General features: G+C 43.6%; 1 protein-coding gene across 1 annotated transcript in view; it reads left to right on the top strand.

Moving 5' to 3' along the window:
* The window catches only part of RET (ret proto-oncogene), a 93,984-nt gene extending 91,992 nt beyond the window's left edge, over positions 1 to 1,992 (top strand). The window contains exon 20 of the mRNA XM_044300041.1: positions 383 to 1,992. Within this exon, the coding sequence (XP_044155976.1) occupies positions 383 to 540 (158 nt within the window). The 3' untranslated portion in view covers positions 541 to 1,992. The remainder of the gene's footprint in view (positions 1 to 382) is intronic.
* Positions 1,993 to 17,334: the final 15,342 nt, after the last annotated feature.

Below are 17,334 nucleotides of genomic sequence, written 5' to 3'. Positions count from 1 at the left end.
GCTTATCTCCCGTGAGAACAAAAAGGATCAGGCATGTTGAAATCCAACAAGGCCAATTCTTCTCCCAACTTCTACCATCTCGTAAGAGTAGGGACACCACCGTACAAAATAGATGATTGGCATATCCTGCCAAATTGGCAGGTTTGGCTAATGTTAATCTAATGCGTATGGGTACCTTTAATTTCTCCCAAACTGATGGTGACAATAATAGTTTGTTATTGACTGAGTTTTTGGCCTCCTTTGTCTATTGTCTAAAATCAATGGCTTATGCTCTTTTCTTATTAAAGGGAGTTTTGCCAAGGGCCTTACTGTCTGCACGTGAAGCTATTCTATATATTTTTCATTCTTCAGTGCAGAACAAATGATGTCTTTTCATTTTTAGGCATGTCTTATCCGAACTGGCCTGAAGAGAGCCCCGTTCCAATCCCGAGATTCGATGCCAATAAGTCTGTTTTTACAAGATATGCCAATGACTGTGTTTATTCTAATTGGATGATTCCACCCGCAACGGCAAAATTTATGGACAAGTTTGATAGCTAAATATCATTTTTTTTTTTTTTTTCCCTAGAAGGTAACACATTGTGAGTGGGAAAGAAAAAAGTTAAAAAACACACCACACAAAGAATAAATGGAAAGTCCATTGGCTGGTTCTTTGTGCCAGTGAAAAGTGGTTAAACCAATGTTGCTGTTTTGAGTCAGTTGCTCCAAAATTTTAGCTTGACCTACCTCTAAGGCTGCTGGAGAGGGCTGCACAAGTCACTTCAAATGTATGTGTATATATGTACTCCCCAGCAGCAGGAGTGGGCTCTGTGTTATTCTTTCCTACAACATATCAGATCTGTACACCAAGCTCAGTAGAAACTTTTGTATGCTGCTGTTGCACAAATAGTCTGTATTCAGTACACTCATGTATGTGTCGCTGTGAAAAGAAAGTATACTTTTTATTTTTAATCATATGTTAATTTAAAGAAAAATATTATTTTTGAAGTGTAAGTTGACAATTTTATTTAATGTGTGTGGATCTTGATGCAAGAGAGCTATTTCAGTTTCATTTACTGGTGGTTACATATAGAGGCAAAATCCCATGTATATGTGTACATATTGCATCTGCTGTATATGTAGGTACAAATTATACATTCATACAGTGTTACATGAAATAGACTGGATTTATTCTTATTGGTACCACAAGTGGAATGTTATGGGCCTCTTAATGCAAATGACATGTAGACTGGGGGACTACTGGGGCTTGCGAATGACTTCTGGAAGGTTTGTAAAATGATGTAGCCTACTGGAAATTTGCTAATATTTTATATATTTCTCTGAAATGTCCTTTTTATGATTTCTTCGGTGTTTCTACATCATACTATAGCACAGATTCATGAACCCAATCTCAGTCACTTATAAGTGCAGACATACTACAGCAGAAGACCATGTTGCTGACCATGTTGGCTCCAGCGTCTTCACACATTACGTCAAGTCAAAACAATGAAATATAATAGAGACAGAAAACACAAAAATAAATTTGCTAGGAGAAGCCAAATAGCAGTTTTCTTCTCAGTTTCCAATTTTATATTCCTTTTATATGTATTTTTTTAAGTACAGAAAATGGTATATTTTAGATATTATTTCAATTTATTACATGACGTGTTTGAGGATTGACTGCCTATCAGGATGGCCTGTTGAAAGATGAAGCAACATCATTTTATAACTCTGAGTCTCATCATGCTGTACTGATTGTTTCGCTTTGCTACAGTTGACATGTTCTGCCAAGTCTGAGCCTTCCATATATGTGGTTTTGTGTCTTATACGGTACGTGAACAGCCTTTACAAATGGTTCGGGTGCTTCTGTCTCATCACTTAACCATGGATGTCAGACTGTCACACTGAATTGTGATTTTAAATGCTGCACAGTATGGAAATATTACAATGTATTTGCTCTACCACAAACCATGCCATTGACGAATTGTATTATAATGGAAATAAATCATTCTGTCGTTAGAGATTTACCACAGAAAGATGTTAGGTTTGATTTTATATTTAATATTTATTTTTTTCTTCACTAAAACTTAAATTTACTGTCATCATAAAGATGTGTTTTGTATGATTCCTGAGAAAATCATCAATTTGTAAGCATATTGTGCCTTCTCAACTAATTTAGTGCAAAATTAACAAACTAAATGCAGTACAGCACAATATATTAATTCATGAGTGCTTATATTGACTTTTTCTTTTAGTATATACCTACACAGACACATCTTAAAGGTGTTGTCTCACCATAAGGGGGAATAAGTATGTGGTCAATGGGGATCCAACTACTGGGACCCCCACCAATCACAAGAAAATGGTGCCCGGGTCAAAGGAATTGTGGCTTTCAATCAGTTATGTGAGACTTATGGAGATGGCAGTCTCATAACAGTATCAAAAAGTTATCCGCTATCTTGTAGATAAGGGATAAATTCTTGTGGTGGACCGCCGCTTTAAGGACAAACTGTATACAGGAAGCCACTGAGTTTCATCTGGAAGGATATATGTTTCCCCTGGCATAATGAATCTTCTCGGGCTCCCTCTCTCTAGTAAAATTGTTATCAAAAGTGAAACTAGAAATGCAGAAGGTTGGGGGATATGTTAGTTTGTGTTTTTGTGTGTGTATATATATATATATATATATATATATATATATATATTCGTTTAGTGTATTAGAGATACATTTGTATCAGATTTAGAGAATTTAATTTGTGTCCGAATCGAATTTGTACCGAAATCAAAAGTGTTCCAATTGCCCTGGAAGCACAGAGGGATATTGGAAAAAACAGTGCCTTGTTCTAAACATCTGTTCCAAAAAATATGCCTTAATGGGAGCAGATGCCTGCCCCTGTTTATATACACACACATGTGTAAATGTGTCTCAAGAACTGAAGGAAGAGTAGTGTGTTCTGAATGAGCCTGGAAAAATTCTCCCTTTTGAATGGCAGCTGTAGCGGTGCAGTGTGGATGTGGAAAGATTGGAGTCATAGTGGTATGTGGCTGCAATAGTACCCGCAGCAGTAGCAGCACCATATGGAACATACAAGGCAGTAGATGTGTGTGCGGCTGCATTAGGGCAGTAGAATAGTACTAGTGGCAGCTGTGTAGTGGTAATGGTAGTGACAAAAGGGGGATTGGCAGCTGCCAATAGTATCTGCGGTGGCAGCAGCAGTAGCTACATGGTACGGAGCATGATAGTAGGCAGGTAGACAGAGGCAGTGGTGTGATGGGGTCGGCAATAAATCGTTACCATCAGGAATGGTAGTTCAGGCCTCAGCCGAAAGTGTGTGAAAATCTTCATGGATCCTCGCTGCATTCATTTTGACAAATGTGATGTTTTGTATGCTCGCAGAGGACAAGTTTGTCCATTTGGGTGTGCCAATGCCGCCTGCAGCATTGAAAACCCTCTCTGACATGACACTGGAGGATGGACAATACATAGAGAGCAAACTGGGCCAGTTCTGGACACTGGTACATATGGTCAGGGAAAGCGGTATGCGGCTGAAAAATATCACAGTCCAGAAACACTGAACATGGTTGTTCAGGTGGTACATCTCTATTTGCTGATTTGCACTAACCTGGATTGGCACATGGAAAAACTGCTCTATCATGTTGATAGTAATTAACTGGCTGCTTCGGCATATGCTTTATGTGGTAGCAGAGACAGTGTGTTAGACTTGCAGACGGCAGGCATCAGCTCACCAAAGGCTGAATACACAGTGTATCATGGTAATAAACCAATTTGGCCTCCCTTTCAGCAACAATTAAACATTCCCACATTTTACTTTCATAGCAAGGGTGTAAACGATACACTTGTGAGAACGTAAACAAGCAAGCTTTCAGCTAGCCATATTTGCCAGCATACCCAAGGACCAAGTTTTTTCTGGCTCTGTCACCACTGTGATGATTGGTCGTTTGTTATTAATGTTGAGCAAATCAAAGCCAAACGAATTGACTTTGATCCAAATTTCAGGAAAAATTTGATTCGCCACAAAGCCGAATTTCCTTGCACTTCGTGCTAATTAGTCAATTTTTCCTGAAATGGCGGTAAAAAATACAAACAAAAAAAAACATACCTCATCCATTTGCCCGCGGAGAGACCATCACGGCCATCTTGATTAAAGATACCATGCAAAATCTTGTGATGTGTGACGTCACAATGCCAGCACGGTGGCCGGGCCCACTGTGTGAGATTTTACGTGGTGCAAATGGATAAGGTGAGTATGTATTATTTTTTTTAAACCTGATTAACCCCTGAAATTGTAGCATCAGATGCCGCAATCAGTGATGAACAGAGCATCTGAGAAGTTCAATGACGGGGGCAGCATGACCACTTTTTCAAGTCATTGCATCTACTACATACAAAGAAATGCATTTCATGACAAAGTAATTCATCACAAATCGGATTTCTTTGTGAAATTCGGCAAAGCAGACGAATCTTTCATAACTAATTTTTCATAACTTTGCTCATCATTAGTTGTTATGACAGGTGTTGTTGTCGTCATCATTATCGGCCTCCTGCTCCTCCACTACTGACTCTTCCTTCAGTGGCAGCTCCTCAACCTCATCCTCCTGGGTCCCCAACAGCTACAAGGCCTCCAGCAAGATGCAGAAGCTGTTCTTCTTCCACCATCTATTGTATCAGCGTGAGCATCTGCACCCACAGTATTGGTGGGATCACCAGTTCCCAAGCTGACCACAATAGAAATAGATCTCACGCTGGAAGTTTCTGGAAGCTCTTTTTTTGCCACTGCTGCTACTGCCCTCCTCCTTTGATGTTACCTGCTCCTCCTCATCATCCTCATCCATCTCCCAGGTTCTGTCCAACACACGATCATCTTCAGACTCCTCACCCTCCCCACTATTATCAGACTGTGATATGTCATCTTGGGCTCCTTGGCCCCCCTAACAATTCTCTCCTCTGTATTTGCCCCAAGTGCCACTATAGCCACAGCTATTACTGACCTTGTCGCTATCACCATGGCTGCATGCTACTACTATCACTACCACAACCACCACCAACACAGCTATGTATGGGGTCCTGTGCCTCTGCCTGAACCTTACCTTCATGCCAGTCCAAACTCATCAACAGGGAGACTATCTTGGGTGTCTTCTATAGCATATGTTTTTTTGTTGACTGTTCTTAGAAAAAAAAAAAAGAAGGTGCCCCATTTATGGCTGATTCTAGCCTTTCTGCTACCTGAGATGAAAATGTAAATGATGTCCCCTCCTCCATGCTAAATTCTCAATCCAATCCCACATCCCCCCCCCCCCCCAGCCCTACTGTTAAAGACATATATGGATGGACATTAGATACAGTGCTATCACACATACGGGAGAATACTGCACCATGTCTCCTCTGATGTACCGTAGATGGTCTCTTTCCTCATCTTCTCCATTCAGACCAGACAACCAAGATGACAACTTTCAGCTGTGTTGCATCTGCAGAGTTTGGCTCACAGACATTTTAGGTTTCTAACTTTTCCATCATCCTCCTCCTCCGGGTGCCACTGTAGTGCCCACATGTATAATGCCCCACATGTATAATGCCCCCTGAAGTACTCTGGCCTGCATTATAATGCCCCCATGTCCCCTGTACTGCTCTGGCCTGTATTATAATGCCCTCCACCTGTAGTGCCTCCTGTATTATATTTCATCCTGTATTATAATGCTTCATGTAGTGGTCTGACCTGTATTATAATGACTCCCCCATAGTGCCACTGTATCATAATGTCCCACTGTATTATATTTATAATGCTCTCAACTTCCCGTAGTCCCACTGTAGTATAATCTCACCCCCCCCCCCCTTGTACTATAATGGTCTGTAATGGTAGTATATACAGTGGGATGCGAAAGTTTGGGCAACCTTGTAAGGCTACTTTCACACTTGCGCTTGATCGGATCCGTTCTGAACGGATCCGATCATATTAATGCAGACGGAGGCTCCGTTCAGTACGGATCCGTCTGCATTAATAACTTAGAAAAATTTCTAAGTCTGAAAGTAGCCTGAGCGGATCCGTTCAGACTTTCAATGTAAAGTCAATGGGGGACGGATCCGCTTGAAGATTGAGCCATATGGTGTCATCTTCAAGCGGATCCGTTCCCATTGACTTACATGGTAAGTCTGAACGGATCCGCTCGCCTCCGCACGGCCAGGCGGACAGCTGAACGCTGCAAGCAGCGTTCAGCTGTCCGCCTGGCCGTGCGGAGGCGAGCGGAGCGGAGGCTGAACGCCGCCAGACTGATGCAGTCTGAGCGGATCCGCTCCATTCAGACTGCATCAGGGCTGGACGGAAGCGTTCGGGTCCGCTCGTGAGCTCCTTCAAACGGAGCTCACGAGCGGACCGACGAACGCAAGTGTGAAAGTAGCCTTAATCGTCATGATTTTCCTGTATTAATCGTTGGTTATTACGATAAAAAAATGTCAGTTAAATACAGGTCCTTCTAAAAAAATTAGCATATTGCGATAAAGTTCATTATTTTCTGTAATGTACTGATAAACATTAGACTTTCATATATTTTAGATTCATTACACACAACTGAAGTAGTTCAACCCTTTTATTGTTTTAATATTGATGATTTTGGCATACAGCTCATTCCTATCTCAAAAAATTAGCATATCATGAAAAGGTTCTCTAAACGAGCTATTAACCTAATCATCTGAATCAACTAATTAACTCTAAACACCTGCAAAAGATTCCTGAGGCTTTTAAAAACTCCCAGCCTGGTTCATTACTCAAAACCGCAATCATGGGTAAGACTGCCGACCTGACTGCTGTCCAGAAGGCCATCATTGACACCCTCAAGCAAGAGGGTAAGACACAGAAAGAAATTTCTGAACGAATAGGCTGTTCCCAGAGTGCTGTATCAAGGCACCTCAGTGGGAAGTCTGTGGGAAGGAAAAAGTGTGGCAGAAAACGCTGCACAACGAGAAGAGGTGACCAGACCCTGAGGAAGATTGTGGAGAAGGACTGATTCCAGACCTTGGGGGACCTGCGGAAGCAGTGGACTGAGTCTGGAGTAGAAACATCTAGAGCCACCGTGTACAGGCGTGTGCAGGAAATGGGCTACAGGTGCCGCATTCCCCAGGTCAAGCCACTTTTGAACAGGAAACAGCGGCAGAAGCGCCTGACCTGGGCTACAGAGAAGCAGCACTGGACTGTTGCTCAGTGGTCCAAAGTACTTTTTTCGGATGAAAGCAAATTTTGCATGTCATTCGGAAATCAAGGTGCCAGAGTCTGGAGGAAGACTGGGGAGAGGGAAATGCCAAAATGCCTGAAGTCCAGTGTCAAGTACCCACAGTCAGTGATGGTCTGTGGTGCCATGTCAGCTGCTGGTGTTGGTCCACTGTGTTTTATCAAGGGCAGGGTCAATGCAGCTAGCTATCAGGAAATTTTGGAGCACTTCATGCTTCCATCTGCTGAAAAGCTTTATGGAGATGAAGATTTCATTTTTCAGCACGACCTGGCACCTGCTCACAGTGCCAAAACCACTGGTAAATGGTTTACTGACCATGGTATTACTGTGCTCAATTGGCCTGCCAACTCTCCTGACCTGAACCCCATAGAGAATCTGTGGGATATTGGGAAGAGAAAGTTGAGAGACGCAAGACCCAACACTCTGGATGAGCTTAAGGCCGCTATCGAAGCATCCTGGGCCTCCATAACACCTCAGCAGTGCCACAGGCTGATTGCCTCCATGCCACGCCGCATTGAAGCAGTCATTTCTGCAAAAGGATTCCCGACCAAGTATTGAGTGCATAACTGAACATAATTATTTGAAGGTTGACTTTTATTGGTCGGATGAAATATGCTAATTTTTTTAGATAGGAATTTTGGGTTTTCATGAGCTGTATGCCAAAATCATCAATATTAAAACAATAAAAGGCTTGAACTACTTCAGTTGTGTGTAATGAATCTAAAATATATGAAAGTCTAATGTTTATCAGTACATTACAGAAAATAATGAACTTTATCACAATATGCTAATTTTTTTGGAAGGACCTGTATATCATATAGGAGACACACACAGTGATATTTGAGAAGTGAAATGAAGTTTATTGGGTTTACAGAAAGTGTGCTATAATTGTTTAAACAAAATTAGGCAGGTGCATAAATTTGGGCACCACAAAAAATTAATGAAATCAATATTTAGTAGATCCTCCTTTTGTAGAAATTACAGCCTCTAAACGCTTCCTGTAGGTTCCAATGAGAGTCTGGATTCTGGTTGAAGGTATTTGGACCATTCCTCTTTACAAAACATCTTTAGTTCATTCAGGTTTGATGGCTTCTGAGCATGGACAGCTCTCTTTAAGTCACACCACAGATTTTCAATTATATTCAGGTCTAGGGACTGAGATGGCCATTCCAGAACGTTGTACTTGTTCCTCTGCATAAATGCCTTACTGGATTTTTTGCAGTGTTTAGGGTCGTTGTCTTGTTGAAAGATCCAGCCCCGCGCAGCTTCAGCTTTGTCACTGATTCGTGGTTATTGGTCTCCAGAATCTGCTGATACTGAGGGGAATCCATGCGTCCCTAAACTTTGATAAAATTCCCAGTCCCTGCACTGGCCACACAGCCCCACAGAGTGATGGAACCACCACCATATTTGACTGTAGGTAGCGGGTGTTTTTCTTGGAATGCTGTGTTTTTTCCTCCATGCATAGCGCCCCTTGTTATGGCCAAATAACTAAATTTTAGTTTCATCAGTCCACAGCACCTTATTCCAAAATGAAGCTGGCTTGTCCAAATGTGCTTTAGCCCACCTCAAGCGGCACTTTTTGTGCTGTGGGCAGAGAAAAGGCTTCCTCTGCATCACTCTCGCATACAGCATCTCCTTGTGTAAAGTGCGCCGAATGGTTGAACGATGCACAGTGACTCCATCTGCAGCAAGATGATATTGTAGGTCTTTGGTGCTGGTCTGTGGGTTGACTCTGACTGTTCTCACCATTCGTCGCTTCTGTCTATCCGAGATTTTTCTTGGTCTGCCACTTCGAGCCTTAACTTGAACTGAGCCTGTGGTCTTCCATTTCCTCAATATGTTCCTAACTGTGGAAACAGACAGCTGAAATCTCTGAGACAGCTTTCTGTATCCTTCCCCTAAACCATGATGGTGAACAATCTTTGTCTTCAGGTCATTTGAGAGTTGTTTTGAGACCCCCATGTTGCTACTCTTCAGAGAAATTTAAGAGGAGGGAAACTTACAATTGACCCCCTTAAATACTCTTTCTCATATTTGGATTCACCAGTGTATGTAGGTCAGGGATCACTGAGCTTACCAAGCCAATTTGAGTTCCAATAATTCGTTCTAAAGGTTTTGGAATCAATAAAATGACAACAGTGCCCAAATTTATGCACCTGCCTAATTTTGTTTAAACAATTATAGCACACTTTCTGTAAATCCAATAAACTTCATTTCACTTCTCAAATATCACTGTGTGTGTCTCCTATATGATATATTTAACTGACATTCTTTATCGCAACAACCAACGATTTATACTGGAAAATCATGACGATTAACAAGGTTGCCCAAACTTTCGCATCCCACTGTATAATGCTCTCCCCCTTAGTACCTCTGTAGTATAATGCCCCCTATATTGGTAGTATGTAATGTTCTCACCCCTGTAGTGCCCCATAGTATAATGCCCCTCTGCAGCGGTAGTATACATAATGCCTTCCGTCATATTACAGTATAATACCCCCCCTGTATTGGCCCCCATAATATATATAACGCCCTCCCCCCTGTAGTCTCCTAGTAGTATAATGCCCCCGTATATATATAATTCTCTCCCTCCCTGTATCCCCCCTGTAGTATAATGCCCCATATATCTAATTCTCTCTTCCTGTACTATATTGGTTCCATATATAAAATGCTCTCCCCCCCATAGTCCCGCTGTAGTGTAATGCCTCTATATACATAAAGCTCTCCCCCCTGTTGTATAATGCTCCATACATATAATGCTCCTTCCTGCATAGTCGCCTATAGTATAAGGCTCACCTGTAGTGGTAGTATATATAACACTCTTAACCCTGAAACATAATACCCCCATATATAGAATGCTCTCCACCCTGCAGTATAATATCCCAGATTAAATCAGTTAGCCCAGGTGCTAATAGTATCATGATCTACCTGAAGCAAGCAGGAGGAATGAATGTTCTGTGAAAAGAAGAGACTAACCTATTTCTTGACCAAGACTTCCCTAATTCCCACCAGAAATTCTTTTGTAGAGCCTTCCTACCTTACACAATTTTTTTTCCATGTGCTGTATAATTTAATAACTGCTGTTTAACATTGGAAATCTGTACATTACAAACTATAGTAATATCAGTGATAGGGTGATATCATATAATTCCTGTAGTCTAACCAACTATGCATTTTCAAATATGTCTCCAGTGGCTCCATGGCTGACAATTAAGGCTTGGACTTGGTATGCCAAACTATCAGGTAAATACTGCATTCCAATCAGGACTATCTTTATCTCAGATGGTAGATTAATGAAATTTGACTATATACTAGTCTGACACTGTGTTAATGATCTTACAGCAGATCACCAAGATCATAACTTGTTAGAAGAAATTGCTTATTTACAATGGTTTCTGAAAGCTTGAGCGTGAGCCATTGGTTTAGGATTATGGTAGATAACATAGTCAGGGGCGTAGCTATTGGGGAGGAGAAGCAGCCGTCGCTACCGGGCCCAGGAGCCTGAGGGGGCCCAAAGACCTTTGTTCCACGTAAGAAGATACCAGTATTATAGAATATATATACATATATTATTCAACAGACTTGCACAGGTTGTAACTACCTAATAGAAAAAAAGAATATGGTGCCAACAGGCCTGGATATCCTTTTTCAAGTGCTAGATAAGCTGTATGGTCTTGTATGCATGGCCTTATTGTCCATCAGTGAAGCACCTAATACAAACTAGAGATAAGCGTACTAGTTCTTAACGAACTGGGCAAAATTTGGTCTGGCAAACAAAAACCTTTTCAGGTTAGTTTCGGATGAATCCAGTAAAACAGCTCTCATCGACATTTTACTGCAGATGTCGGCAGGAAAAAGCACTAGGGAGTAAGAAGAACGGTTGTCACATGACCCTAAGAGGAAGTAGGGGGTGGCATGCCCCGATTGGCTCCCAGGTTGGCAGACAGCCTGGATGAGCCAATCAATGCTGCAGCAGGCAGGAAGGTACCCTTGCAGAATGAGCAGAACACAATTCTGTGTTGGGCTGTGAATGAGGGTAGATGGGTCCTGCAGTGTCTGACAGAAAAACAATCTATTCTACTGTCAGGGACATTAAAGGGAAAGGCTAGAATTATTGTGTAAAGAAAATAATAGTGTAAAATAGCTTTAAGCCATGGAGTGAGATGCTGAGGCTAGGTGTGCCTGGCAGTGCGTTCTAGCTGCATTCACTGCCTAACACAGCAGCAGCTGCTGCAGAACCTTAATAACAGCTACCTGCAAATACATTTCTTTCATTTTTTTCTGGGGAGGGGATGAAGAGAGGAAATGTCACGACCATGGTCATGGTCGTCACTCCTGAACAGCATGCTGTTGCCTGCAGTCTGGTTTGGTTGTTCTACCACAGGCGAGGGCTGCTAGTTTGTTGCCTCACTTGTGGTTGCCGCTGGCAACATGTTGTTATTCGCAGTATAGCAGCCTGAGCTGTTGCGAGGCAGCTTGCTGTGTAGTGCATGCGGTTGCACCTGGCAACCTCTCTTTGTAGGTGTGCTTTTAGTTTGTATGGTGTGCACTTTCCCTGTTTGTATTGCACAGGGTTTCTGTATGTGTGCACTTTTCCTTTAAGTGGCTTCACTACCCTGTCTGGTCTTGGAAGGGTTAATTCCCTTTCCTGTGTGTGTCTGTGTGGGTGTGGCCACTTGGGCTATTTAGCTTCCTCTAAATGTCTGAAGCTGAGGGGTACTTCAGCCATGGTTAGCTGGAGTCATCCTCCTGGTTATATATCATCTGCCAGTGAGGGCCACCCTTGTGGTCATAAGTTTATCTTATACATGATGTTATGAAGGTGTGTCTTTGGTCTGCTTGTTTATTGCAGCTTATGGTCCTGGGTTCCTGTGTGATGTGTGCTGTGTCCCTTTGTGTTCTTGTGGACAGCAGCGCTTCTGCATGGGTTCCAGGCTTTGTGTCTCTGGCAGGTAGGTGTTGTACTTGTTGCATTTACCTGCCATTGCCATAAGTTATGTCCCCCTTTCTTTGTAGCTTGGCCAGTGAGACTCCTGTTCGTCCGTATCTAGGAGGAACAGGTAGTCTTACCCTGCTCCTAGTCCAGGGCCACCCTGAGGGCTAGTAGGAATCTTAGGTTCCGGAGTATGAGCCCTCCTACCATCAGGGCCGGCTCATACGGCTAGGAGACAGGGTCAGAATTAGGGATGTGATAGGAGGTGACCTGCTCCCTGATTCCTGTCCTGGCCTTGCAGCGACCAACATCTTCTGGCATCGCACGGCTGAGGGTTTTTCCCATCCTGAGCTGTGACAGGAAACAGCTCAAAACTGTGCAACACATGTTTTACCATCCAAAGGATAGTTGTAGCATTTGTAATCTCATTGAAAAGACCTGAAATACTAGTCTGGACTCAATGTCATGGCATCTCCACATAGTTCATTTGTATTTTTTTGTTCAGCTTTCAGAAAATAGCATACGAGTGTCTTACAATACACAAGGGTAGTGGATAATAACGTGTGTGAGTGATAACGTGTCATAGTAGGCAAAAATATGTAGTTTCCTCTCCACACAGTTAAATTTTAATTTTTGGGGGGGATTAAAGTTTGGGAAACAGAATATACGTGTCTTACAATACACATGGTAGTGGACAAACATTTTTTTGAGAGATCACACAAATTTTAGCTTGCTATGTCATGTTAAGGTGCATCTCCACATAGTTGAAATTTAATATATTTTGCAGGTTGAAGTTTGGGAACACACCACAGCTAGGGATGAGAAAACCTGGACAGTACTATTCAGATTCATACCAAACATTAGTGTCCATGAACCTGAGCCCGAACACGGACATTGGCAAGAAAGTCTGTGTTCGTGGTTCGGATTTTATATATAGCTTGTTAAATGGCTGCAGCACAGCCAATCAACAAGCTTTTAAGCAGTGGGCACTCGGAAGCCATCACAGTCATGCCTAATATTGTCATGGCATAAATGCCGAATCACATTCTGCTCTGACTAGTATAGGGACAGGACGCTGCTGCACTGAGGGACAGTTTTAGGATTTTATTCTTTTTAATACCTCGATGACCTATAGCTATTTTTTGGGGTGCAAAACACTTCATTTGCACTGTGACATCATTCAGCCAATTTGTTGGGTGACAGTAAAATGAGGAGAGAATCAAATAGAGGCATGGCCTTGCTCGTGGTGCTGCTGGTGTTGGTGGTGGTGGGGCTCCTGCTGTAGGGAGAGGACATTGTCGATCTGCACCAGCTACACTCCCAAATGAAACACCTTCCTTTGGTGCATGCAGGCTCTAAGAATGGTGAGGCCAGAACAAGAAGAGCAGAGGTGGCACCTGTGGCCTACAGGCATCCATCTTCCACCTCAACCCCTTGCACATCAGCCAAGCATTCTGAGCCCCAAGTCATTCAGCAGTCACTTATGCTTTTTTATTACTCTGCTGGGGGGGGGGTTTGTGGGCCATCCACCTAGCCCTGCCCCAGAAGTGAAAGTGATTGAGAGAATTGATGCCCAACCACTTATGATTGAGGATGAGTATGTGTTAGGAGCGCCGCAGCATGTCTCTGCTGCTGCTGATGATGAAACACAGGTGTCAACTACTGTGGCTTTCTGCACTGTGCAGACTGGCAAGGAGGGCAGGGGTGAGGAGTGGGTGGAAGATGATGTGGAGGATGATGAGGTCCTAGACCTCATATGGCATCCAGGTCATCAAAGTGATGTGTGCAGTTCGGAGAAAGAGGTGGGGGTCACGCAGCGCCAGCCGCACAGCAAAAGAGGGAGCAGGGTGCAAAATCAGAGTGGCCGACCCCCAGCCAGTATGCCTGCTACTGCTCAACGTGCTGAGGGGGAGAGCAACCAAAGCCAGCTCAAAGGAGTTACCTGGCATGGCAATGTGCTGAAGTGAGGCATAAATGTTCTAAACCTGAGCTCCACCTGCATGGCTAGGCATCTAATTGCAAAGCATGATCTGCAGTGGAGTAGACACGTGAAAAAATATGAAAGATCTGAGGCTCCTCCTTCTCCTTCTTCTGCTGCGGTCTCGGCCTCTTCCTCCCCCTCTGGAGTGACAGGGCCACCTGGCACCCCTCAAAGTGAGGATGTGACAGCAACACCACCACCACCCCCAGTGTCACTGAGAATCTCAACACTGTCTCATTGAAGCGTTTAGCTGTCCATCCCCCAAACACTAGAGAGAAAGATGAAGTACCCCCCTAACCACCTGCAAGCCCTAGCCCTGAATGCCTTTTGAAATGCTGCCATTCCATCTGGTGTAGACGGACAGTTTGAAAAACATACTGACGGTGGCTGTCCCACGGTACATGCCACCACTACTTTTCAAGGCGGCAATCCCTGCCCTGCACGAAAAACATCAGTGGCAATGTTCATATAACCACCAATGTGTGGCTCAGTAAGCATGGGCAGGGACGTTATATCTTCCTAAAAGCCCACTGGGTAAATGTAGTGGCGGTGGAAAGCAGTTTGGCGGATGTCTTACCGCCACTGAGAATTGCTGGACGTTGAGTGCCTCCTGTTGCCTCCTCCTCCTATTCCGCTTTCTCCTCTACCACCTCTTCATCCGGTCAGAGTAACACCTGCACCACCAACTTCAGGACAGCCAGGGGAAACAACAGCAGGCTGTACTGAAACTCCTCTGTTTGGGGTAAAAACTGCACAGCGCGCAGGAACTATGGACAGGCATCGAAGAACAGACCGTTAATAATAATAATAATAATAATCTTTATTTATATAGAGCCAACATATTATGCAGTGCTTTACAGTTCAGGGGTTCATGTACAAACAGTTATAAATAACATAGCAACAAACATGTCAATAATTACAAGAGGAATGAAGGCCCTGCTCGCAAGAGCTTACAATTAGAGTTGAGCGGACACCTGGATGTTCGGGTTCGACGGGTTCGGCCGAACTTCACAAAATATGTCATGGTCGGGACACGAACTTGACCCCGAACCCCATTGAAGTCAATGGGGACCTGAACTTTGGATCACTAAAATAGCTCTAAAAAAGTCATGGAAAGGGCTAGAGGGCTGCAAATGGCAGCAAAATGTGGTTACGAGCATGGCAAGTGCTCTGGAAACAAATGTGGATAGGGAAATGACTTCAAATAACATTAAATACATAAAAATAAAAAATAATAATCTTGATCTAGGAGGAGGAGGTCCATATAGAGTAGGAGGTTGTGGAGGCGGTGGATGTGGCGGTGAAGGTGGAAGCGGCGGTGGAGGAGGAGGTAGCCAACACTGGTTTTGTTTTTTATTTTATTTTTTGTTCAAATTTGGGTAGACCCCAAAACATTTGGAAGTATAAAAAATAAAGCAGAGAGAAAGTGCGCTGGAGTACAACAATCGCTGGGTGAGGCCGGTATACATGTCTATTCTGCACAAGGTACGGACAAGTCCTGTGGGATCCCTGCCTGGTTCATTTTAATGAATATGAGCTTGTCCACATTGGCTGTGGACAGGCGACTGCTCTTCTCTTTGATAACCCCCTCCTGCCGTGCTAAACAAACATTCAGACAATACACTGGCTGCAGGGCAAGCCAGCACCCCAAAGGCGTAAAGGGCAAGCTCAGGCCATGTGCCCAATTTGGAGACCCAGAAGTTGAAGGGGGCAGACCCATCAGTCAGCACATGTAGGCGTGTGCACACATACTGCTCCACCATGTCGCATGTCCCCGTGATGTCCACGATCCAACTGGATATCTTCCCTATCAACTTTTGATGTTCTTTTATGCGCCTACAATGGTGATCACGGGTAACGGGGAATCAGGGTTCCATGCCAAAGAGGGAGCATGAGAAAAGGATACCACATCCAAGGAAGGTCAATGGCTGGAATCTGATCGGGTGGAAATGTGGGACAAGTTATTGAAGAAGAAGCATCCAAATAAAGGAGAGGGCGCGCAGCAATTACGCACTCCCGACTCGGGGAGATAGTGACGATAAATAACAATATAGGACTCTTACGATGCCCTGTTATTGGAATGATTAATAAAAAATTACAAGGAATGTCGGTGGGGTATTTGGGATTTAGAAATGTTAGACAGTAGAGGCTGCCGCTTTGTAGACTCCTGTGACATCCTGATCCAATTAAATATCTTCTCTATCAACTTGCAATGTTCTTTTATGCGCCTACCATGGTGATCACGGGTAATGGTGAATCAGGGATCCATGGGACAATGTAACTGCCAATAGTCAACAATTAAGTTCACTGACAGTAAGGCAGTGCCGGTGCCATAAAGAGGTAACATTTCTTGAGGTCACACAAATGTGTGACAGGCAAACTTTATACAATTACTTCACGGTCACAAAAAATGTTAATTTGTCAACTAACAATTGACTGCAGTATTGACTGGCTGTATTGGACTGACAGAAATGCAGCAAAGGCCGCAAATGTATCAAGCACAAAATGGGTGTTTTTTTAAAACCAGAATATAACAGCAGTATCCAACTCTTGTATTGCACTGTCACAAATGCAGCAAAAGCCGCAAATGTAGTGTCTTGCACAAAATGGGTGTTTTTTTAAAACCAGAATATAACAGCAGTATTTAAAACGCTTGTGTCACACACACAGGGGGTGGGGAAGTGACCACTGAACTCCACCCGCACACCTGTCCCTGCCTACTTGCCTCGCAAGTCCTAGCGACAGGGGGCAACTGGTCGACAAACCCTTATTTAGGAAAGTGCAGGGAAGACAAACAACACATGCAACAGGGAAGTCAAACAAGACGCGTCAATAACTAAGAGGGCAGAAAGGTACCGGAGCAGCAAGTAGAGGATCGTCAGGAGAAGCCAAAGTCAAAACCAGGAGGGACACGCCAAGACCAAAGCATTAACGGACGGGAAAACAGAAGCCAAGCAGGAACAACAACCAGGTAAGTATATCGCAGGAAGGACGTCAATAACAGGCAATCTGTGGCCAGCAGATTGCCTGTTTAACCGCTACCCGACCGCCTAACGCAGGATTGCGTCCTGCGGGCGGCCGTGTTATTCCTCGTTGACGTGCCCGTTCACAGGATTGAAAGGTAAACTAGTTGATCTACAGCCTGCCAGCGGCGATCATTCACTGGCAGGCTATAGATGCGATTTTTTTTTAACCC

Source organism: Bufo gargarizans, chromosome 6, assembly GCF_014858855.1.
Source record: "Bufo gargarizans isolate SCDJY-AF-19 chromosome 6, ASM1485885v1, whole genome shotgun sequence".
NCBI lineage: Eukaryota > Metazoa > Chordata > Amphibia > Anura > Bufonidae > Bufo > Bufo gargarizans.
This window is presented reverse-complemented; position numbering and strand designations above follow the sequence as displayed.